At 37.4% G+C, this 24725-nt stretch overlaps 1 protein-coding gene across 6 annotated transcripts in view; it reads right to left on the reverse strand.

Moving 5' to 3' along the window:
- Positions 1-24725, reverse strand: part of ATM (ATM serine/threonine kinase) — a 180434-nt gene that overhangs the window by 118420 nt on the left and 37289 nt on the right. For all 6 annotated transcript variants that reach the window (XM_077113047.1, XM_077113046.1, XM_077113048.1 and 3 more), the window contains 5 exons: positions 17807-17972; positions 16982-17220; positions 13110-13273; positions 9145-9314; positions 163-534 (listed from right to left, as the gene is read on the reverse strand). In XM_077113047.1, coding sequence (XP_076969162.1) covers positions 163-534; positions 9145-9314; positions 13110-13273; positions 16982-17220; positions 17807-17972 — 1111 coding nt within the window. The remainder of the gene's footprint in view (positions 1-162; positions 535-9144; positions 9315-13109; positions 13274-16981; positions 17221-17806; positions 17973-24725) is intronic.

Genomic DNA, 24725 nt, shown 5'->3' on the forward strand with positions numbered 1-24725 from the left:
CATGTTTATTAGTTTACTAAGTCTTCTTGGCCGTACAACAAAAGTCTGTGAAACAGAATTTTTAACTCAAGATACAAGCCTAAGAAAATGATCAGGTAAATATATATATCAGGTACATATATATATAAATGTAAAATATGACACAAAACGTATTTAACTTACCATGAAGGTTTGCAGGCTGATCCAGTAAATAACTTCCAGAACTCTTTATCAACCTCAACTAAACTGCTGTGAATTATGGCTTGAAGTAAGCCAAAGTTTTCAGCTTGTATTTGTTCAGAACTTATACCACGAAAGGCAACAGACCAAATTTTAATCCAGAGTTTCAATAATTCTGACTTCTGCGAGCTCTGAAGATCTGATTTCTTGCCTTGACACAATGCAACTTCCGTAAGGCATCGTAACACATATGGTGTGCGTTCCCCTTGTCGCTGCTGAGGGAGAAGCTGGTATAGAATCATCAGAAATGGTGACAGCTCACAGTTAGGTAAACTTATAGGATACTTTGATATTAACTGAGCTGCAATTTGTAACCTAAAAGAAAAGAAAGGATAACCAATATGAAAAGCGTTCAACAACATTAAAAAGGTAACAGAAATATATATAGATGTGGTACTCTGCAATAACCAAAGTAAAACATCACCATCACCATTTTCTTAGTACTTTCAAAATAAACTGGTTAACACTTATTAGACCCAACTTACTAGAGAGGCAGGAAGATTTACAATCTTTTGACTAGCTGGGTAAGCTATTATATTTTTGCTTATACAAAAACCTCAAAGGATAACTAAATTACCGATATGCTGCTTCTTAGTTTTCTACCCATGCTTTCTCTCTAGCCACGAAAAACATTCCTCTAAAACAGGAAAACAAAAACTACATTTCCTGGATATTAAATCAGTTAATTAAACAAATATTTGCAGGTCGTTCTCTAGAATCTGTGTTGTGTTAATATTCGTGACACACAAGGTATTCAATAAATATCGCGACTAAATGGACAAATTAAATACCTGAAATAGGCAACCACAATTATATAAAATAAACATGAGTTTAATTAACAGGTATCTAAATGAACACATTTTATTTCTAGAACTCAATTGTAATTGGACATTCCATCAACCTGATACAAATCCAAAAAGGACTAATCACAGAAGATTTGATTTTAACTCAGTTACAGTCAGGGTTGGGCAAGTTGCTTTACCATTCCGGGTTTTAGTTTTTTCTGTAAAGTCAAGAAGCTAAACTAGCTGAACTGTAAAGATCCCTACCAGATATGAATCACCGAAGGACTTTCATTTTATTTAATCATACAAATAACTGTGAAAGCTATACAAGACTGAAAAAATACCAAAGGAAAAAATAACTTTACATCAATGGCATAAGGTCAAAATTATGTCATGATTTCTAAAGGTTATCTTTAATTTCTTCCTAAACTAATCATTTTTTGGTAAAAATCTTAATTCTCTCTCTATGCCTTTATTTTTATTAAGAAAATCAACATACAAAATAAACATTCTTTCTTCATCACATAGTTGTACATTCATCATCATGATTATTTGTTAGAACATCTGCATCAATTCAGAAAAAGAAATGAAAAGAGAAAAAAAATTCACATATACCATACCCTTCCCTTTCACTGATCACTAGGATTTCAATCTACTAAATTTATTTTAACATTTGTTCCCCCTATTATTTATTTATTTTTAATCCGTATGTTTTACTCACCTGTCCATAAGGTAGATAAAAGAAGCATCAGACACAAGGTTTTCACAATCACACAGAAACATTGTAAAAGCTATATCATTATACAATCATCTTCAAGAAACATGGCTACTGGAACACAGCTCTGCATTTTCAGGCAGTTCCCTCCAGCCTCTCTGTTCTGCCTGAACTAGAACGGTGATATCTATTTAATGTGTAAGAATAACCTGCAGGATAATCCCTGAACTCTTTTTGAAATCCCTCAGCCATTGACACTTTACTTTCTCTCATTTTTCTCTTCCCCCTTTTGGTCAAGGTTTTCTCGGTCCCTTGGTGCTTGTCTCAGGACATTTTAGGATTTTTGTCCCACGTTGCCAGGAAAGCTCACACCCCTGGGAGTCATGTTCCACGTAGACAGGGGGAAGGCAGTCAGCATGCTATCGTGTTGGCTGAGTGAGAGAAGCCACGTCCAAGCAACAAAAGAGGTTCTCTTGGGGGTGGCTATTAAGCTTAATTTTAAGTAGGCTTAGTCTATCCTTTGTGGGGTTAAGTTCATATGAACAACCCCGAAGATTGGAGGTTCAGCCTATTGCTTTGGTTGTCCCCACTGCTTGTGAGAATATCAAGAATTCTCCACTTGGGGAAGTTGAATTTTCCCCCTTTCTCAGCATTCCCCCAAGGGGATTTTGCAAATACTTTTCTATTCATTGTTCAAATCCTTCTGGGATTTATCGAGGTATCACTCTGGACAAACCTACAAAATCTCATACCCTACTCAAGGTTCTATGTACTTATGGAGTTCAATTAAGTTGTCCACATAAGCTATATTAGGAAATGCACTAGCCAAAATATAAATTTTGTACCAAATAAACATTTTTCGCTTTAGTCACACATAAGTTAAAGTTTTAAAATATTAATTACCATCTATTTCCAACACCCTGCATTACTGATATTCCTTTGTTCTTCCTCATGCAAAATATTTTTAAATCTGTACATTTAGTCACTATCATTATACTCTAGGCATTCCTAGATTGTACCATCTCAGTCTTTATTGTCTATCTTTCCTTCTGATTTCATTTGTGCCCCCAGGCCTCCTCCCTCCATCATTCTCACATTCAGCTTCATCCAGTGTTCTAACATTTTTGTATTACAGTTAGGTAGTATTGTGCTATCCATTTCTGAATTTTTACAATCAGTCCCGTAGCATGCTCTGTATTTCTTCAGTTCCAATTACCCAATATCTACCCTATTTCTATCTCCTGATGACCTCTGTTCTGAACTGAAATTCTCCAAGTTCACTCATTAATGTTAGTTCATATCAGTGAGACCATACAGTACTTGTCTTTTTGTTTCTGGCTAATCTCACTCAGCATAAGGGCCTTAACGTTCATCCATGTTGCTACACACTTCATAACTTTATTGTGTCTTAAAGCTGCATAATATTCCATCGTATGTATATACCACAGCCTGTTTAGCCACACTAGTCTGTTGATGGACATTTTGGCTGTTTCCATCTCTTGGCAATCGTAAATAATGCTGCTATAAATATTGGTGTGCAAATGTCAGTTTCCTTGCCCTCATGTCCTCTGAGTAGATACCTGTATTACCGGGTCATACGGCAATTCTGTACTTAGCTTCCTGAGGAACCGCCAAAACTGTCTTCCACAGTGGTTATACCATTTGACATTCCCACCAACAGTGGATAAGCGTGCCTCTTTCTCAATCTCCTCTCCAGCACTTGTCATTTTCTGTTTTATTGATAATGGCCAGTTTGGTGGATATGAGATGATATTCCATTGCAGTTTTGATTTTCATTTCTCTAATAGGCAGGGAAGTTGAGCTTCTTTTCATGTGCCTTTTGGCCATTTGTCTTTCCTCCTCTGAGAAGTGTCTGCTCAAGTCTTTTGCCCATTTTGTAATTGGGTTGTCTGTCTTTTGTTGTTGAGCTGAACAATCACTTATTATATATTCTGTATACTAGACCTTTATATGATATGTCATTTCCAAATATCATCTTCCCATTGTGTAGGCTGTCTTTTTACTTTTTTGATGAAGTCCTTTGATGCACAAAACTGTTTAATGTTGAGGAGTTCCCATTTATTCCTTTTTGTCTTAAATGCTTGTGCTGTGGGTGTAAGGTCTAGGAAACTGACTCTTATTTTAAGATTTATAAGATATTTCCCTACATTTTCTTCTAAAAGTTTTATTGTCTTAGACCTAATGTTTAGGTCTTTGATCCATTTTGAGTTAATTTTTGTATAGGGTGTGAGATATGGATCACCTTTCATTCTTTTGCATGTAGATATCCAGTTCTCAAGGCATCATTTATTGAACAGACTGTTCTGTCCCAGGTGACTTGGCTTGATTTCCTTATCAAAGATCAATTGCCCTTAGATGAGAGGGTCTATATCTGAACACTCTATTAAATTCCATTGGTCAGTATATCTATCTCTATGCCAGTACCATGCTGTTTTGAACACTGGAGTTTCTTAATATGCCTTAATGTCAGGTAGTGTGAGACCTCCAACTTGAATTATCTTTTTCAGGATACTTTTAGCTATTTGGGGAACCCTGCACTTTCAGATAAATTTGGTTATTGGTTTTCCTATTTCTGCAAAGTAAGCTTTTGGGATTTTAATTGGTACTTCACTCAATCTGTAAATCAGTTTAGGTAGAATTTGACATCTTAACTATATTTAATCCTCCAATCCATGAATACAGTATGCCCTTCCATTTATTTAGGTCTATTGTGATTTCTTTTAACAATTTCTTACAGTTTCCTCTGTATAGGTCTTCTGTCTCTTTAGTTAAATTTACTCCTAAATATTTTATTCCTTTGGTTGCAACTGTAAATAGATTTTTTTCATGACTTCCCCCTCAGATTGTTCATTACTAGTGTATAGAAACACTACCAATTTTTTAATGATCTTGTAACTTGCCACTTTGCTGTCCTCATTTATTAGCTCTAGTAGTTTTGTTATGGATTTTTCAGGGTTTTGGACATAAAGTATCATATCATCTGCAAACAGTGAGAGTTTTACTTCTCCCTTTCCAATTTTGGTGCCTTGTATTTCTTTTTCTTGTCTAATTGCTCTGGCTAGAACTTTCAACACAATGCTGAATAACAATGGCGATAGTGGATATCTTTATCTTGTCCCTGATCTTAGGAAGAAAGTTTTCAGTTTTTCCCCATTGAGGATGATGTTAGCTGTGGGTTTTTCATATATTCCCCTTATCATGTTGAGGAAGTTCCCTTCTATTCCTATCCTTTGAAATGTTTTCAACAGGAAAGTATGTTGAATTTTGTGAAATGCCTTTTCTGCATCAATCGAGATGATCATGTGGTTTCAATTTGTTGATATGGTACATTACATTGATTTTATTATGTTGAAGTATTCTTGCATACCTGGGATGACTTCTACTTGGTCATGTTGTATAATTCTTTTAACATGCTATTGGATTCTATTTGCGAGAATTCTGATAAGGAATTTTGCATCTATATTCATAAGAGAGACTGATCTGTAGTTTTCTTTTTTTGTAACATCTTTGTCTGGCTTTGGTATGAAGCTGATGTTGGCTCCATAGAATGATTTAGATATCTGTCCCTCCTCTTCAATTTTTTTGAAGACTTTGAACAGGAATGGGACTAATTCTTTCTTGAATGCTTGGTACAATTCTCATATGACACCATCTGGTCCTTGACTTTTCTTTTTAGGGAGCTTCTTAATGACTGATTCAATTTCTTTACTTGTGATTGGTTTGTTGAGGTCGTCTATTTCTTCTTGAGTCAAAGTGGCTGTTCATCCCTTTGTAGGAAGTTGTCTATTTCACCTACATTGTCTAGTTTTATCAGCACAAAGTTGTACATAGTATCCTCTCATTATTTTCCTTATTTCTGTGAGGTCAGTGGTTATGTCTCCTCTTCATTTCTGATTTCATTTATTTGCATCCTCTCTCTTCTTTTGTCAGCCTCACTAAGGGTCCATTAACCTTACTGATTTTCTCATAGAACAATCTCTGGCTTTGTTGATTTTCTCAATTATTTTCATGTTCTCAATTCCATTTATTTCTGCTCTAATCCTCATTATTTCTTTCCTTTTGCATGCTTTGGGGTTAGTTTGCTGTTCTTTCTCTAGTTCTTCCAAGTGGGCAGTTAATTCCACAGTTTTTGCTCTTTCTTTTTTTTTGATATAGGCATTTAGGGCAATAAATTTCCCTCTTAGCACTGCCTTTGTTGCATCCCATAAATTTTGATGGGTCATGTTTCATTTTCATTTGTCTCAAGATATTTACTGATTTCTCTTGTAGTTTCTTTCTTGACCCACTGGTTGTTTAAGAGCATGTTGTTGAGCCTCTGTATATTTGTGAATTTTCTGGCACACTGCCTATTATTGATTTCCAGCTTCATTTCTTTATGATCTGAGAACGTGTTTTGTATGATTTCAATCTTTTAAAATTTATTGTAATTGCTTTGTAACCCAGCAAATGGTCTATCCTTGAGAATGATCCATGAACACTTGAGAAAAAGGTATATCCTGCTGTTGTGGGGTATAATGTTCTATAAATGTCTGTTAAATCTAGCTCATTTATTGTATTATTCAAATTCTGTTTCGTTATTGACCCTCTGTCTAGATCTTCTGTCCATTGATGAGAGTGGGGAATTGAAGTCTCCAACTATTATGGTAGATGCATCTATTTCTCTTTTCTGTGTTTGCCTCATGTATTTTAGAGCATTCTGGCTTGGCACATATTCATGATTGTTATGTCTTCTTGTTGAATGGCTCCTTTTATTAGCACAAAGTGTCCTTCTTTTTCTCTTCTAACTGTTTTACATTTGAAGTCTAACTTGTTGGATATTAGTATAACTACTCCTGCTCTTTTCTGATTGTTATTTGCATGAAATATCTTTTCCCAACCGTTCACTTTTAATCCATGTTTATCCTTGGTTCTAAGATGCGTTTCCTGTAGACAGTATATAGATGGGTCCTGTTTTTTAATCCCTCCTGCCAGACTATATCTTTTGGTTGGGGAGTTTAATCCATTAACATCTAGTGTTATTACTGTATGGGTAGTACTTTCTTCAACTATTTTGCTTTTTGTATTTTATGTCATATCTAATTTTCCTTCTTTTTACCTTTACTAATAGTCTTCATTTCTACACTTTTCTCTACACCTCCCTCTCTTGTCTTTTCATATCTATCTGTAGTGCTCCCTTTAGTATTTCTTGCAGAGCCGGTCTTTTGGTAACAAATTCTCTCAGTGATTTTTTTTGCCTGAAAATGTTTTAATTTCTCCTTCATTTTTGAAGGACAATTTTGCTGGATATAGAATTCTGGGTTGGCAATTTTTCCCTTTTAGAATTTAAATGTATCATCCCACTGTCTTCTCGCCTCCATGGTTTCTGCTGAGAAATCGACACATAGTCTTATCGGACTTCCCCTGTATGTGATGGATCGCTTTTCTCTTGCTGCTTTCAAGATTCTCTCTTTCTCTTTGACATCTGACATTCTCATTAGCAAGTGTCTTACAGTACATCTATTTGGATCTATTCTGTTTGGGGTATGCTGTACTTCTTGGATCTTTCATAAGAGTTGAGAAATCTTCAGTGATAATTTCTTCCATCAGCTTTTCTCCTCCTTTTCCCTTTTCTTCTCCTTCTGGCACACCCACAACACATATATTTGTATGCTTCATGTTGTCATTCAGTTCCCTGAGTCCAAGCTCAGATTTTTACATTCTTTTCCCTATATTTTCTTTTGCTTGTTGGATTTCAGGTGTCCTGTCCTCCAGTTCACTAATCCAATCTTCTGCCTCTTGAAGTCTGACATTGTAGGTTTCCATTGTTTTTTTTCATCTCTTCTACTATGCCTTTCATTCCCATAAGTTCTGTGATTTGTCTTTTCAGACTTTCAATTTCTTCTTTTTCTTCATTCCTTCCCTTCTTTATATCCTCCCTCAATTCACTGATCTGATTTTTGATGAGGTTATCCATGTCTGCTTGAATATTCTGAATTGTTTCAACTCCACTATCTCATTTGAATTGTTGGTTTGTTGCTTTGACTGGGCCATATCTTCAATTTTCCTATTTATTTTTTGCTGGCATCTAGGCATTTAATTACCTTTGTTTTTTCTGGATATTGTCTTCACTTTTTTTACCTAGGATTTTCTTGCTGGATGACTTTGCTGTCTATCTGTTCTTTGACATTCAGTTCAGCTTATTCTGTACCTGTAGCTTAGGTTCTGTTTAGCAAATCAGAATTTTTCAGTTCTTTTTTTGTTTTTTCCTGACCTGCCTGTATGGTGCCTTTTTTCTTCCTCTTAGGAGGGTCTACTTGGGTATTATAGACCCCAGCCAGATTTTCCCAGACCAAACTGGCCTCCTGTCATGAAGAAAGAGTCACCTACGTCAGTTTTCCCTGAGGGTGAGACTCAGAAGATTGAAAGGCTTTCCTATGAAGCCTCTGGGCTCTCCATTTTTCCTATGCTGCCCAGTGCATGGTGCTTGTCTACCTGCATGTCTCAGTAGCATAACGTGATGATGTACCTTTAACTTCAGCAGACTCTACCTGCTAACGGCATGATGGAGACAGAAGAGAGGTTGTAGGCTGGCTTCAATCACTTCACTTTTCCAGAATCTGGGGTCTGAAGTCCTTGAGGGAGGGATTCCATCTGAGCTGGGCCCCACCACTCTCCTGGGGAAGGCACAGGCAACAACCAGCAATCTCCGCTTTTACTGGACGTTCGGCTGAGCTTGGGGCCTATTTTTAGCTCGCAGAATTAGTTAATTAATTCCACAGTTGGAGTTTTGTTGCGCTCAGCCCCTGCTGCTGGTAAACTCTCTTTCCTTTCCCCTCTGGGCAGAAGCCTGTGGGTGAAAGGCACCAGCTGCTGTGGATTTTGGGGAACTCATGGTTGTGGGTGGGCTCCCAGCTGGTCCAGCTTTTTTTTTTTTTAAACTGGGGTATGCTGTGCATCTGGTCACTGATGTGGCCCTAGCAGTTGCTCTGTACTGTTCCTGGCTATCTGCTAGCTGCTCTGGAGGGCGAACTAAATCCCACACCTTGTTAAGCTGCCATCTTGGCCCTCTAATTCTGTCTTATTGGAAGGTGATCTGCATGTTAAAATTTCTTTATGCAGAGAAAAAACTGTGTACTCACAGAAAAAACTGGTGATCACAACTGAGTGATCACCATGAGTACACACTACTAACTGCCTTCTAGTCAGCTATTTCCACTTCCTTCCTTGCTATGACAATATGTTTAGCCTTAGTAGAGAAGCCACGATGGCTGGTTCCAACAGATGATTCCATTCTTCTTTGCCAGTGATTAGTTTGGGAATGGACATATGACCTAGTTCTGACAAGAAAGCATTCTGCTGGAGATGTTCTGAGAAAAACTAAATGAGAGTAAAATGACATTAAATTAGAAAATAATTAACATTTACCATGGCACAAGATCAAAATCATTCTGTGACTTCTGAAGATGATCTTTAATTACTTCCCAACCTAGTTCAATTCTTTTCCTTTTGCAAGGCACACTGTAATCGATAGATTCTCTTTGGGTGGGAGTGTAAGACTGAGATATCTCCAAGGATCTGCTATCTTCATTAAAAACCTGTAAAGTAACAAAGGGAAAAACAACTTTTTTATTGCTTTTGTTGTCTAATATTTTATTATAAGAAAAAATGTTCCTCCTCAAACATAGAGGGAAATCAAAAAGCAAGAAAAATAAACTATAGAAATGTATATAAATAAGGTAATATAGTAAAAAACAAACATTTTGAAATGAATGAAACCTTTCTAGAAGGCAGAAATTGCCAAGTAATATTTTGTTTCATTTCCTGAAATATTTATTAAAAGCAACACCAAGACAGACAAAAGCAAAGCAAATGCCTATATTTTCTGAGGGATTAAATTTTAAATTTACCATGAAGAGAACATTTGATAGAGTGAAATCACTATTGAAGACGTTAACCAAATCTCTTGGAAAAAGTTTTACTTAAGAATATTAGGCCATCAACTGATGAATGCATATAGAAAACATAGTATAGCCATACAATGGAATATTATTCAGCCATAAAAAAGGAAAATTCACAATACAATATGAATGAATCTTTAAAACATGCTAAATGAGAGAAGGTAATCACAAACAACCATATATTATATGAGTCCATTCATACGAAATGTCCAGAAAAGACAAATCTGCATAGACAGAAAGTAGATTAGAGGTTGGTAAGGACCAGGGGAAAGAGGAAAATCACAGCTTACTGTTACAGTGGATCCGGCTTCTTTTAGGGGAGATGGAAATGCTGTGGAATTACAGTATAGTGACGGTAGCAGCACAGAAATGAAAAATATTAAAAACCACTGAACTGTTTATTTTTAAATGATGAATTCTAGATTACCTATAACCTGTAATCTACTTGATCTCTGTGCCAGTTTGCAAGGATGCATGTACCCTAGAAAAACCATGTTTTAATCCTAATTCCATTTTGTAAAGGCGGTTGTTTCTTCTAACCCCTATTCAGTACTGTATGTTTGAAACTGTAATTAGATCATCTCCCTGGAGATGTGACTCAATCTAGAGTGGTTGTTAAACTGGATTAGGTGACGACATGTCTGCACCCATTTTGTTGGGTCTTGATTAGTTTACTGGAATCCTATAAAAGAGGAGACATTTTGGAGAATGTGGGAGATTCCGAGAGAGCAGAATGACACAGCCACAAGAAGTAGAGTTCACCAGCCAGTGACCTTTGAAGATGAAGAAGGAAAATGCCTCCTGGAGAACGTCATCAAACAGGAAGCCAGGACAGAAAGTTAGCAGATGATGCCATGTTTCCCACGTGCCCTTCCAGCAGAGAGAGAAACTCTGAATGTCATCGGCCTTCTTGAATCAAGGTATCTTTCCCTGGATGCCTTAGTTTGGACACGTCTATAGACTTGCTTTAACTGGGACATTTCCATGGCCTAAAAACTGTTAACTTGCAACTTATTAAACTCCCCTTTTTTAAAGCTGTTCTGTTTCTGGTATATTGCATTTCGGCAGCTAGCAAACTAAAACAATCTCGAATTTCTTATTCTAGATATTTCATATAAGCGGAATCGTGCAGTATCTGTCCTTTTGTGTTTGGTTTTGTTCACTCAACAAAGTGTTTTCATGGTTCACCCATGATGTAGCATATATCAGAATTTCATACCCTTTATAGCTGAATGATATCCCTGTATGCATATGTCACATTTTGTTTATCCATTATTTCTTTTTTTTTTTTTTTTTTTTTTTTTTTAAAAGAGAGAGGGAGGAAGGGAAGGAAAGACAGAGAGAAGGAAGGAAGGATGGAAGGAAGGAAGAGAGACATCTTTAAACATTTTCTTGTTTTATTATATTTTGTTTGTTTGTTTGTTTTTTACATGGGCTGGGGCCGGGAACCGGGGTCCTCCGGCATGGCAGGCAAGCACTCTTGCCCGCTGAGCCACCGCGGCCCGCCCTATCCATTATTTCTTTTTTTTTTTTTTTTTTTTTTTTTTAAAGGAAAGACAGAGAGAAGGAAGGAAGGATAGAAGGAAGGAAGGAAGGAAGAAAGGGAAACATCTTTAAACATTTTCTTGTTTTATTGTATTCTGTTTCTCCGTTTTTGTTACATGGGCTGGGGCCGGGAATCGAACCGAGGTCCTCCGGCGTAGCAGGCAAGCACTTTGCCCGCTGAGCCACCGCGGCCCGCCTATCCATTATTTCTTGATGGACACTTGGATTGTTTCCACATTTTGGCTATTATGAATATGCTATATAAATGCTGGAGTACAATATCTGTTTCAGTTCTTGTTTTTAATTCTTTGTGGTAAAATCGTAGAAGTGGACTTGCCAGGTCCATATGGTACTTACATGTTTTAACTTTTTGAGGAAGTACCAAACTATTTTCCAAAGCAACATTTCCACCAATAATGTAAGAGTATTCCAGCATTTATTTTCCTTGCATACTCTGGACATTAAGTCCTTAATAGGACTATTTTTTCCCATTCCCATTCTAGAGGTTGTCTTTTCACTTTCTTGGTAATGCCTTGTGCTGGTCTGAAAGGATGTATGTCCCCTAGAAAAGCCATGTTTTAATCTAAATCCCATTTCATAAAGGCAGAATCATCCCTATTCAATACAGTATGTTTCAAACTGTAATCAGATCATCTCCCTAGAGATGTGATTTAATCAAGAGAGGTTGTTAAGATGGATTAGGTGACGACATATCTCCACCCATTTGCATGGGTCTTGATAAGTTTCTGGAGTCCTATAATAGAGGAAACATTTTGGAGAATGAAAGAGATTCAGAGAGAGCAGAGAAGAATGACATAGCTATGTGAAGCAGAGTCCACCAGCCAGCGACCTTTGGAGATGAAGAAGGAACATACCTCCCAGGGAGCTTCATGAAACAGGAAGCTAGGAGAAGAAGCTAGCAGATGATGCTGTGTTCACCATGAGCCCTTCCAGATGAGAGAGGAACCCTGACCATGTTCACCATGTGCCTTTCCAGATAAGAGAGAAACTGTGACTATGTTCGCCATGTGCCCTTCCACTTGAGAGAGAAACCCTGAAATTCATCAGCCTTCCTGAACCAAGATATCTTTCCCTGGGATGCTTTTGATTGGACATTTTTATAGACTTGTTTTAATTGGGACATTTTCTCAGCCTTAGAACTGTAAACTAGCAACTTATTAAATTAGCCCTTTTAAAAGCCATTCCGTTTCTGGCATATTGCATTCCAGCAGGTAGCAAAGTAGAACACATCCTTTGATAAAAAGTTTTAAATTTGATGAAGTCTAATTTGCCTATTTTTTCTTTTGTTGCATGTGCTTTTGGGTGCACATCCAGGAATGAACTGCCAAATTCAAAGTCATAAAGATTTTACTCCATATTTTCTTCTAAGAGTTTTATATTTTGGTTGTTATGTTTATACTCATGACCCATTTTGAGATAATTTTTAATATGGCATAAGGTAGGGGTCCATATTCATTATTAAGCACATGGATATCCAATTGTCCTAGTACCATTTGTTAAATAGACTATTTTTTCTCTGCTGAATGTATGTGACCCCCTGTTGAAAATCAAGCAGCTATAGATTTGTGTGTATTTCTAGATTAGCAAGTCTATTCCATCAGGCCATCTTTTAACAACAGAAATCTTCAGCATTAGTTTTCACTAAAATCTTATCAGCAAGAGTTATCTTTTAAGTTAAAAGTCAATTCCAGGCCATTTATGAAGTTTTGAAAGGGACAGTTACAGCATACAGTAATTTTACAGTTTTTTTTTATCAGAACATAGGTTTAAAAGGCCCAGCAAAAGGAAAATTAACAGAAAGTTTCAAAATGTGACAAGATGCTTTGAGGGGATTCAAATTTCAAAACACACAAAAACCTACTATACCTGGTGACAAATATCTGCCATTAATTCAATCAAGTTTTCCTTGACAGCAATATTACGAGATCCTGAAGAATATTTTCCTCTATTTCCTATGTGACCTATCTCACTCACTAGCAAATCATATAAGTTGTATAAGATACTTCGCCACTTTGTTGATTCATGAGCACCTATAACACAAAAAATTAAAATATAATTTATATATTACATTTTTAAAAATTAAAATTAAAATGCAATTTATATATTAACTCCATTTGTACTTCCACTCTTACTAAATTATTCACCTGCTACTGGGGAAATATTAGAAGATATCTGGTCCAACCTTCTATTCAGTACTAATGCCTCTTCTACAATCTCTCTGACGACTTAACTGTCCTTTCTATATTCGGATAGCAGTATTTGCATGAAATATCTTTTCCCAACCTTTCACTTTCAACCTATGTTTATCTTTGGGTCTAAGATGTGTTTCCTGTAGACAGCATATAGAAGGATCCTGTTTTTTAATCCATTCTGCCAATCTATGTCTTTTGATTGGGGAATTCAGTCCATTGACATTTAGTGTTATTACTGTTTGGATAATATTTTCCTCTAACATTTTGCCTTTTGTATTATATATATCATATCTGATTTTCCTTCTTTCTACACTCTTTTCCATATCTCTCTCTTCTGTCTTTTTGTATCTGACTCTAGTGCTCCCTTTAGTATTTCTTGCAGAGCTGGTCTCTTGGTCACAAATTCTTTCAGTGACTTTTTGTCTGAGAATGTTTTAATTTCTCCCTCATTTTTGAAGGATAATTTTGCTGGATATAGGAATCTTGGTTGGCAGTTTTTCTCTTTTAGTATTTTAAATATATCATCCCACTGTCTTCTAGCTTCCATGGTTTCTGCTGAGAAATCTACACAAAATCTTATTGGGTTTCCCTTGTATGTAATGGATTGTTTTTCTCTTGCTGCTTTCAAGATCTTCTCTTTCTCTTTGACCTCTGACATTCTAACTAGTAAGTGTCTTGGAGAACGCCTATTTGGGTCTAATCTCTTTGGGGTGCGCTGCACTTCTTGGATCTGTAATTTTAGGTCTTTCATAAGAGTTGGGAAATTTTCAGTGATAATTTCTTCCATTAGTTTTTCTCCTCCTTTTCCCTTCTCTTCTCCTTCTGGGACACCCACAACACGTATATTTGTGCGGTTCATATTGTCCTTGAGTTCCCTGATACCCTGTTCAAATTTTTCCATTCTTTTCCCTATAGTTTCTGTTTCTTTTTGGAATTCAGATGTTCCATCCTCCAAATCACTAATTCTATCTTCTGTCTCTTTAAATCTATCATTGTAGCTATCCATTATTTTTTCTATGTTTGCTACTTTATCCTTCACTTCCATAAGTTCTGCGATTTGTTTTTTCAGTTTTTCTATTTCTTCTTTATGTTCAGCCCATGTCCTCTTCATGTCCTCCCTCAATTTATCGATTTCATTTTTGAAGAGGTTTTCCATTTCTGTTCGTATATTCAGCATTAGTTGTCTCAGCTCTTGTGTCTCATTTGAGCTATTGGTTTGTTCCTTTGACTGAGCCATATTCTCAATCTTTTGAGCGTGGACAGTTATCTTCTGCTGCTGGCGTCTGGGCATTTATTCAGATTTCTCTTGGTGTTGGACCCAGCAAGGTTGTAATATTTTTCTGTGCAATCTCTGGGTTCTGTTTTTCTTATCCTGCCCAGTAGGTGGCGCTCGTGGCACACGTTTGTCTGCAGGTCCCACCAGTAAAAGGTGCTGTGGGACCTTAAACTTTGGAAAACTCTCGCCGTCCTGGGGGTTCGCTAGCCGAAACGGCTTGAGCCGGCCCGGGGTCTGAACGCAGGGAGGGTTGCTGGTCGCCGCAGCCAGGGAAAGAGCCCGTCCGAATTTCCTAGTCGGCCCTGGGCAACAAGCGTGGCGGGAGGGCGCCAGCGGCAGCGGCCCGCCCGAGAGAGTGCACGTTCCCCGGGAGTCACGGGTTTGGAAGGGGCCTCCCCCACCCGTCACCGTTCTCCGCGGCCTGGGGGTTTCCGATCCAATTCTCTCAGTTGGTCCGGGGGCTGCGCGTGGTGTGGGCGCCAGCCGTCTTTGTTTCAGGGGACCGCCTCTCCAATTCTCCCAGCCGGCCCAGGAAGGGGGAAGGGAGTAACACCGGCCGCTTGCCACCCCGCCCGGTAAGGCCCGCGCGCCTCGGCGATCTCACCCGAGCTGCTTCTCTCAGCCAGCCAGCCGTTCCAGGATGGGGTACGCTGTCTTTTTTATCTCTGTTGTGGCTTTGGGCGCTTTCTGTATCGTTTCTACTCCCCTAGTAGGTGTCCTGGAGAAGAAACTAAGATCCGCGCGTCTTACTAAGCCGCCATCTTCCAGGAAGTCCTCGGATAGCAGTATTTGATTCAAAGTTCTTCATATTCTAATCTAAAATCTACTTTTATCCAAATTCTTCTCTTCTCTGAGGCAAATACAATTAATCTGTTTCCTCATTCATATGAGGTTCAAGTTTTCCATGGCTTTTCTTGTCTCAAGTACAAATGGCATGTTATCTAGACTCATCATCTCAGTTGTCTCTGCCAAGATACATTCTAGTCAATTTATATCCCTCTTAAAATGCTGAATTTACAAAATATGGTGAATACCATACTCCAAGTGTGGTTTGATCAATGTGGAGTACAAACTACATTAGTTTTTCTGACAGCCTCATCACTTTGTTAACTTTCAATTCATCTTAAACCTGCAATGTATTGATCACATGATAAGGCATGACACAATTCAATACCACATCTTCAAATACTAAGATTTTGTGGAAAATGGCCCTCATGCCTAATAGCATTTTCAAGCAGACCACGCTAGAGGAAAGTCATATTCTCCCTACAGTATACTGATTTCATATACAAAACTCTTAAACATTTCAAACCACCTCTGCATAAGTATAATCTTCATCTTGGTAAGAGCTATGCAAAAGATCAAAAACTATGAAAAATCACTCTTGAAGGTACAGTGGTTTCATGAGCTACAAATATATCTAATTATATATGCTAGAAGAGTCCATGAAACATATACAGCTACTTTTGATAAAATGTAGCTCATACCAGTTTCCCTCTGTATCAGCTGTTAATATTCAATGTGGTATGATTTCTAAAAAAGATTATTATACTGGCCATAATGAATTGGTCCAATGGCTAACATGAGCCCAAAGGTAATTAGACTGTGAGAGAACTCATTCAGCTCCAATTCCACTTAACAAAGTTGCTATCTACTGAACAGTGCTATGCCACCCAAGCAATACAATCGCAGTGAAGGAAAAACGTAGAGGAATCAAGGGAGGAAAAATAATTTCTGGTTATTTTTTCAGAAAACATGGGTGAATAGTAACTATGGGGCTTAAGGCAGCAATTTCCCCTTTCAACCTCATGTCCCTATGTAATTAGTATGACTCTTCCCTAGTAACTGAATCATCTGATGGCTGTTTCAGTCCACATTTATCTATTTTATCAATCTAATATAAGCAAGATGTGGATAAACCATACCGTTTTCTCTGGATTCTTCTGTTCTTATAGTCTGTCACACCTCTTAGCATCTACTTATTGATGTATAATCAGCTCTTAAGATGGCAGAGCATCTCAATATTTGCTTTTATAATTTATCATACCTAGCAATGTACTGAACACATGATAAGGCATGACACAATTCACTACCACATCTTCAAATACTAAGATTTTGTGGAAAATGTCCCTCATGCCTAATAACATTTTCAAACAGACCGCGTTACAGGAAAGTCATATTCTCCCTCCCTACAGTATACTGATTTCATATACAAAGCTCCATGTTTTAGTTAAGAAGCAAATTAAAAGCAGTAAAATCTTCCTATATACCTTTGTCTTGGGTTTTGGCTCCCCTTGGATGATGGACATAAATTTGCAGTTGAAATAATTCAATAATTACTTCTTTTAAGGAATCATTAAGTCTATGTTGAGTCCAAATATAAAGCAAAGTAGGAAGAATTTCATCTCCTAATTCACACACTCGAATTCGAAAGGTGATAGCCAAAGTCTTGAGGAAGATAACAAGTGCTGCTAAGATATGATTTAGACCTGCAGAGCTCTTTTCTTGCCTGTAAGAGAAAACAAAAACCCGAATTTGATATAATGGGAGGGAGAGGACAACTGTAAAAAGTTAAGACAGTTATGAATTATATGCAGAATTATATGCAGAAAGACAAAAAGTCTGATATTCAAATTACAATAGCCTTAGTTTCAGAACTACTCAGGGTAAAAAGAAAAAAAAGAAAAAAGCACAGTAGTGCTACACAGAAAAGTTCTTATTTGGTGTTAAGAGATTATTCCTGTTAGCTCTTCCTGCTCCTGAAACACTGTATAAAAATATACAAAATATCTAGACATTTAATCTTAATCCTGTTTTACTTTATCTTAGTACATTATATCAATCCACAAAATGGGGGGAATGAAACTACATAACAAGACAGATCTCCCACTTAAGAACATCATTTTATGTCTTACATATAGATATTCAGGAAGTGTTGGACCTGGCTGATACTTTCTTCGGGAATGTGCTACTTCTATTACAATGGGTCACTGCTTTAAAAGGTGGCATTTTAAATTACTGAATTTAAAACATAGTCTCATGAGAAAAGCAAACATATTTTCAATACAGAACAAAATAAAGATATATTAAATTACCTTGCATACTGAATAGACTTGGAAAAGAAATCCAAAAATTTGGAATTTAATCCATCAGTTTGCGAACAACATCCTTTGGTCACAGCATGAATTATTCTAGCCACTAAAACCCTATTAATGTCTTGTGAAGGTTTGAGATATAGCCCGAAGTATACAGACAATAATTCTGAAAAATAAAATTATGTTAAAAAATATAGCAAAGCATGTAATTTAAATGTCATAATTCAGTTTAGATATTCCATAATCCCACACCGACAAAACAATTAAAAATTATACTGGGCGGGCCGCGGTGGCTCAGCGGGCAAGAGTGCTTGCCTGCCATGCCGGAGGACCCCGGTTCGATTCCCGGCCCCAGCCCATGTAAAAAACAAACAAACAAACAAAATATAATAAAATAAGAAAATGTTTAAAGATGTTTCCCTTTCTTCCTCCCTTCCTTCCTTCTATCCTTCCTTCCTTCTCTGTCTAAAAAAAAAAAAAAAAAAAAAAAAAAAAAATTATACTAATTTAAGCAGTATTTAAGACAGTAAAACATTTCATCAGCATTTAATTTTATTTTATATAAATTACCTCTAAGTCTGGGGCAAAAATATAGATAGAAGAATGTGAGGGCATTAGTGTAAGAGCCAGATAAGCTATCAAATTTCTCTAAACCTACATTCATTCATAGTGCACACTCCAAAGCATATTTAATGCTGTTTTTTAATGTTTATATATACGATATTTAAGAGGAGAAGTCTGAGAGTCTCAGATTTCTCCTCTCTGATCCAGGAATTAGATTCCTGGATCAGAGAAAAAGGACAATTTATTTCTTACAGTGGACAATTTATTTCTAATAGTAGTGGCCAGAGTTTCTTCATTTCTGCAACAGTTCTCCAATAGCAGAACAGGTGACACGAATCCAAATAGCGGCTGTGTTACAGAAGAGGAAGCCCAAATTTTATTATAACTTTTTTTTTATTGCATAATATAACATATATACAAAGCAAAGAAAGAAAAAAGCAACTTCAACAAGTAGTTACAGGACAGATCCCAGAGTTTGTCAAGGGCTATCATACCATCATCTCAGATTTTTCCTTCTAGCTGCTCCAGAGCATTGGAGGCTAGAAGGAATAAATGTATATATTTATTTTATATATATATGTAAATATATTTTATATATTAAAATGTAATTTATATTTACTTTAATAATTTAATTTTATTACTGTAATATACTATATTATATTAAAATATATAAAAATATAATTTATATTATAATATAAAAAAGTAAATGTATATTACTTTTTTGCATGGGCAGGCACCGGATGGCAGCTTTTTTTGTAATTAAAACGTCTTTATCATCATAATTGACTTTTTTTCCTATTTTGTAAAAAAGAGAATTATACAAAAAAGCAATAAATTAAAAAAAGCATAAAATTAGTTGTAGAAAAGATTTCAGTTTCTCTTCTTCAAGAGAAGAACTTCAACAAGTAACTACTTGTTGAAGTTGCTTTTTTCTTTCTTTGCTTTGTATATATGTTATATTATACAATAAAAAAAAAGTTACAATAAAATTTGGGTTTTCTCTTCTGTAACACAGCCTCTATTTGGACTCGTGTCACCTGTCCCGCTATTGGAGAACATGGGTTACTACATGCACAATTTTAGGTTTTTACTTCTAGCAGCTCTAAGATACTGGAGACTAAAAGAAATTATCACTGTAATGATTCAGAAATCATACTCATTTGTTAAACCCTACCTTCTCTGTATAACTCCACCATCACTGCTGATCTTTCTCCCACTCTTTAGGGGTATTTGGGTTATGCACATTGTAACATTTTCATGTTGGAAGGGCTATCAATAATATGGGGTAGGGAGATGGAACTAGTTGATGTTCTAGAGAGGCTGGCCCCCTAGGTTTCAGGAAACCCTATGGAGGCTGTAGGTTTTTGGAAAGTTATCCTAGTGCATGGAAACTGAAAAATCTTATATATTGTTCTAGGTGTTCTTTAGGATTGTTGGGATGGTTTTGGTTGGAGTTTGGCAAGTTATGATAGGTAGCAATGTCTAATTGAAGTGTGCCTAAGAGTGACCTCCAGAGTAACCTCTAGACTCTATTTGAACTCTCTCAGCCACTGTGATATTCACCCCTGGATGCCATGTCCCACTTAGTGGGGAGGGCAGTGGTTTCACTTGCAGAGTTGGGCTTAGAGATAGTGAGGCCACATCTGAGCAACAAAAGAGGTCCTCTAGAAGTAACTCTTAGGCATACCTATAGGTAGTCTAAGCTTCTCCACTACATACATAAGGGAAGCCTAAACTTTTTATAACGCACTGCAAGCAAACCAGTCCTATGCTCTAGGAAGCCTTCATTTCTATCTTTCAAGGCTGCTCATTATACAAACAGCCTTGAAAAGGTGGTGTGAAAAAAGTTCTAAGATGTGCAAAATACAGGAGACCAAAAGAGAAATGTCTCCCAATAAAATGTAAAGCAAAGTTTCTAGAACAGGGTTTTCTTTCCATTAAGAGACAGAGTCCTCAGTAAAGTGAACAACACATATATGGGTACCTTTCTCTTCAACCCATAGTCACATGAGTCTGCGGAAATGGATACATAGTTTAAAATCAGAGATAGTAAACACAAAAGAGTAAGGACAATACAAATACCTCAAAACATTAAATAGTAAGGAAAACAATTCTGCAAATAACTCCCATCATCACATTAGATTATAGACCTCTAGACCAGTCTTCCCAAAGTTTTTTCAATTCATGGAATACCGAGATAATGCATAAAACTCCATAAGAGGATATACTCAAATTTGGTCACAAGAAAATAAGATGGGTTATTTATTTATTTTTCATAAGTCTTTATTCCAGACATATTTTATTATACTAAAGGAACAGTAGGACGGCTTTACAACGTTCTCTCTCATTCAGTTTTGAAAATCCAAGGTACTTGCAAATTTTTAAGAATATTTTTACCATCAGATTAGAACAGTAAGCATAACAACCAATTTCTTAATAAATAATGCCTTACAAACAAAAAATACATTTACACTAGCTTTAAATGCATTCTTCACAAGTAATTCAATATATATTTTATCACAGTCACCTACGTTTAAAGAATTAAAACAAGACGGAGGAGGTGCCCATAGCTCGTGGAGTACTTGGGCCATGTGCTTCGCAGCAGTTGAGAGACCAGCCAGTCTGGCCGAGCCACATCTCGGAGACCGAAGTGAAAGGGGAAATGTTTCTCCTCCAGGACAGCTACCAGGGGAGTAGAAACGATACAGAACAGCTCCCAAAGCCACGACAGAGATAAAAAAGACAGCGTACCCCATCCTGGAACGGCTGGCTGGCTGAGAGAACCCACTCTGGTGAGATCGCCGAGGGGCGCGGGCTTCACCGGGCGGGGCGGCAAGCGGCCGGAGTCACTCCCTTCCCCCTTCCCGGGCCAGCTGGGAGAATTGGACAGGCGGTCCCCTCAAACCGCGGCGGCTGGCGCCCACACCACGTGCAGACCCCCGGACCAACTGAGAGAATTGGATCGGAAATCCCCAGGCTGCTGAGAATGGTGACGGGGGGGGGGGCCCTTTCAAACCCGTGACTTCCCGGGAACGTGCACTCTCCCGGGCGGGCCACTGCGGCTGGCGCCGTCCCGCCATGCTTCGTGCCCCGGGCCGACTAGGAAATTCGGATGGGCGCTTTCCCGGGCTGCGGCGGCCAGCGACCCTCCCCGCGTTCAGACCCCAGGCCGGCTGGCACTCTTCCAAGCCGCTTCGGCTACCGAACCTCCAGGATGGCGAGAGTTTTCCAAAGTTAAAGGACCCACAGCACCTTTTACTGGTGGGACCCGCAGACAAACGTGTGCCAAGAGCGTCACCTACTGGGCATGATAAGAAAAACAGAACCCAGAGATTTCACAGAAAAATCTTTCAACCTTGTTGGGTCTGACACTCAGGGAAATGTGACTAAATGCCCAGACGCCAGCAGCAGAAGATAACTGTCCACGCTCAGAAGATTGAGAATATGGCCCAGTCAAAGAACAAACCAATAGTTCAAATGAGATACAAGAGCTGAGACAACTAACGCTGGATATACGAACAGAAATGGAAAACCTCTTCAAAAATGAAATCGATAAATTGAGGGAGGACATGAAGAGGACATGGGCTGAACATAAAGAAGAAATAGAAAAACTGAAAAAACAAATCACAGAACTTATGGAAGTGAAGGAAAAAGTAGAAAAGATGGAAAAAACAATGGATACCTACAATGATAGATTTAAAGAGACAGAAGATAGAATTAGTGATTTGGAGGATGGAACATCTGAATTCCAAAAAGAAACAGAAACTATCGGGAAAAGAATGGAAAAATATGAACACAGTATCAGGGAACTCAAGGACAATATGAACCGCACAAATATACGTGTTGTGGGTGTTCCAGAAGGAGAAGAGAAGGGAAAAGGAGGAGAAAAACTAATGGAAGAAATTATCACTGAAAATTTCCCAACTCTTATGAAAGACCTAAAATTACAGATCCAAGAAGTGTAGCGCACCCCAAAGAGATAAGACCCAAATAGGCGTTCTCCAAGACACTTACTAGTTAGAATGTCAGAGGTCAAAGAGAAAGAGAGGATCTTGAAAGCAGCAAGAGAAAAACAATCCATCACATACAAGGGAAACCCAATAAGACTATGTGTAGATTTCTCAGCAGAAACCATGGAAGCTAGAAGACAGTGGGATGATATATTTAAATTGCTAAAAGAGAAAAACTGCCAACCAAGACTCCTATATCCAGCAAAATTATCCTTCAAAAATGAGGGAGAAATCAAAACATTCTCAGACAAAAAGTCACTGAGAGAATTTGTGACCAAGAAACCAGCTCTGCAAGAAATACTAAAGGGAGCACTAGAGTCAGATACAAAAAGACAGAAGAGAGAGGTATGGAGAAGAGTGTAGAAAGAAGGAAAGTCAGATATGATATATATAATACAAAAGGCAAAATGGTAGCGGAAAATATTATCCAAACAGTAATAACACTAAATGTCAATGGACTGAATTCCCCAATCAAAAGACATAGATTGGCAGAATGGATTAAAAAACAGGATCCTTCTATATGCTGTCTACAGGAAACACATCTTAGACCCAAAGATAAACATAGGTTGAAAGTGAAAGGTTGGGAAAAGATATTTCATGCAAATAACAACCAGAAAAGAGCAGGAGTGGCTACACTAATATCCAACAAATTAGACTTCAAATGTAAAGCAGTTAAAAGAGACAAAGAAGGACACTATATACTAATAAAAGGAACAATTAAACAAGAAGACATAACAATCATAAATATTTACGCACTGAACCAGAATGCCCCAAAATACGTGAGGAATACACTGCAAACACTGAAAAGGGAAATAGACTCATATACCATAATACTGGGGACTTCAATTCACCACTCTCATCAATGGAAAGAACATCTAGACAGAGGATCAAAAAAGAAATAGAGAATCTGAATATTACTATAAATGAGCTAGACTTAACAGACATTTATAGGACATTACATCCCACAACAGCAGGATACACCTTTTTCTCAAGTGCTCATGGATCATTCTCAAAGACAGACCATATGCTGGGTCACAAAGCAAGTCTGAACAAATTTAAAAAGATTGAAATCATACACAACACTTTCTCGGATCATAAAGGAATGAAGTTGGAAATCAATAATACGTGGAGTGCCAGAAAATTCACAAATACGTGGAGGCTCAACAACACACTCCTAAACAACGAGTGGGTCAAAGAAGAAATTGCTAGAGAAATTAGCAAATACCTCGAGGCGAATGAAAATGAAAACACAACATATCAAAACTTATGGGACGCAGCAAAGGCAGTGCTAAGAGGGAAAGTTACTGCCCTAAATGCCTATATCAGAAAAGAAGAAAAGGCAAAAATTCAGGAATTAACTATCCATTTGGAAGAACTGGAGAAAGAACAGCAAACTAATCCCAAAGCAAGCAAAAGGAAAGAAATAACAAAGATTAGAGCAGAAATAAATGAAATTGAAAACATGAAAACAATAGAGAAAATCAATAAGACCAGAAGTTGGTTCTATGAGAAAATCAATAAGATTGATGGGCCCTTAGCAAGATTGACAAAAAGAAGAAGAGAGAGGATGCAAATAAATAAGATCAGAAATGGAAGAGGAGACATAACTACTGACCTCACAGAAATAAAGGAGGTAATAACAGGATACTATGAACAACTTTACGCTAATAAATACAACAATTTAGAGGAAATGGACAGGTTCCTGGAAAGACATGAACAACCAACTTTGACTCAAGAAGACATAGATGACCTCAACAAACCAATCACAAGTAAAGAAATTGAATCAGTCATTCAAAAGCTCCCTAAAAAGAAAAGTCCAGGACCAAACGGCTTCACATCTGAATTCTATCAAACATTCCAGAAAGAATTAGTACCAACTCTCTTCAAACTCTTCAAAAAAATCGAAGCGGAGGGAAAGCTACCTAATTCATTCTATGAGGCCAACATCACCCTCATACCAAAACCAGGCAAAGATATTACAAAAAAAGAAAACTACAGGCCAATCTCTCTAATGAATATAGATGCAAAAATCCTCAATAAAATTCTAGCAAATCGTATGCAACAACACATTAAAAGAATTATACATCATGACCAAGTAGGATTCATCCCAGGTATGCAAGGATGGATCAACATAAGAAAATCAATTAATGTAATACATCAACAAATCAAAGCAGAAAAATCACATGATCATCTCAATTGATGCAGAGAAGGCATTTGACAAGATTCAACATCCTTTCCTGTTGAAAACACTTCAAAGGATAGGAACACAAAGGAACTTCCTAAATGATAGAGGGAATATATGAAAAACCCACAGCTAATATCATCCTCAATGGGGAAAAATTGAA

Source organism: Tamandua tetradactyla, chromosome 8, assembly GCF_023851605.1.
Source record: "Tamandua tetradactyla isolate mTamTet1 chromosome 8, mTamTet1.pri, whole genome shotgun sequence".
NCBI lineage: Eukaryota > Metazoa > Chordata > Mammalia > Pilosa > Myrmecophagidae > Tamandua > Tamandua tetradactyla.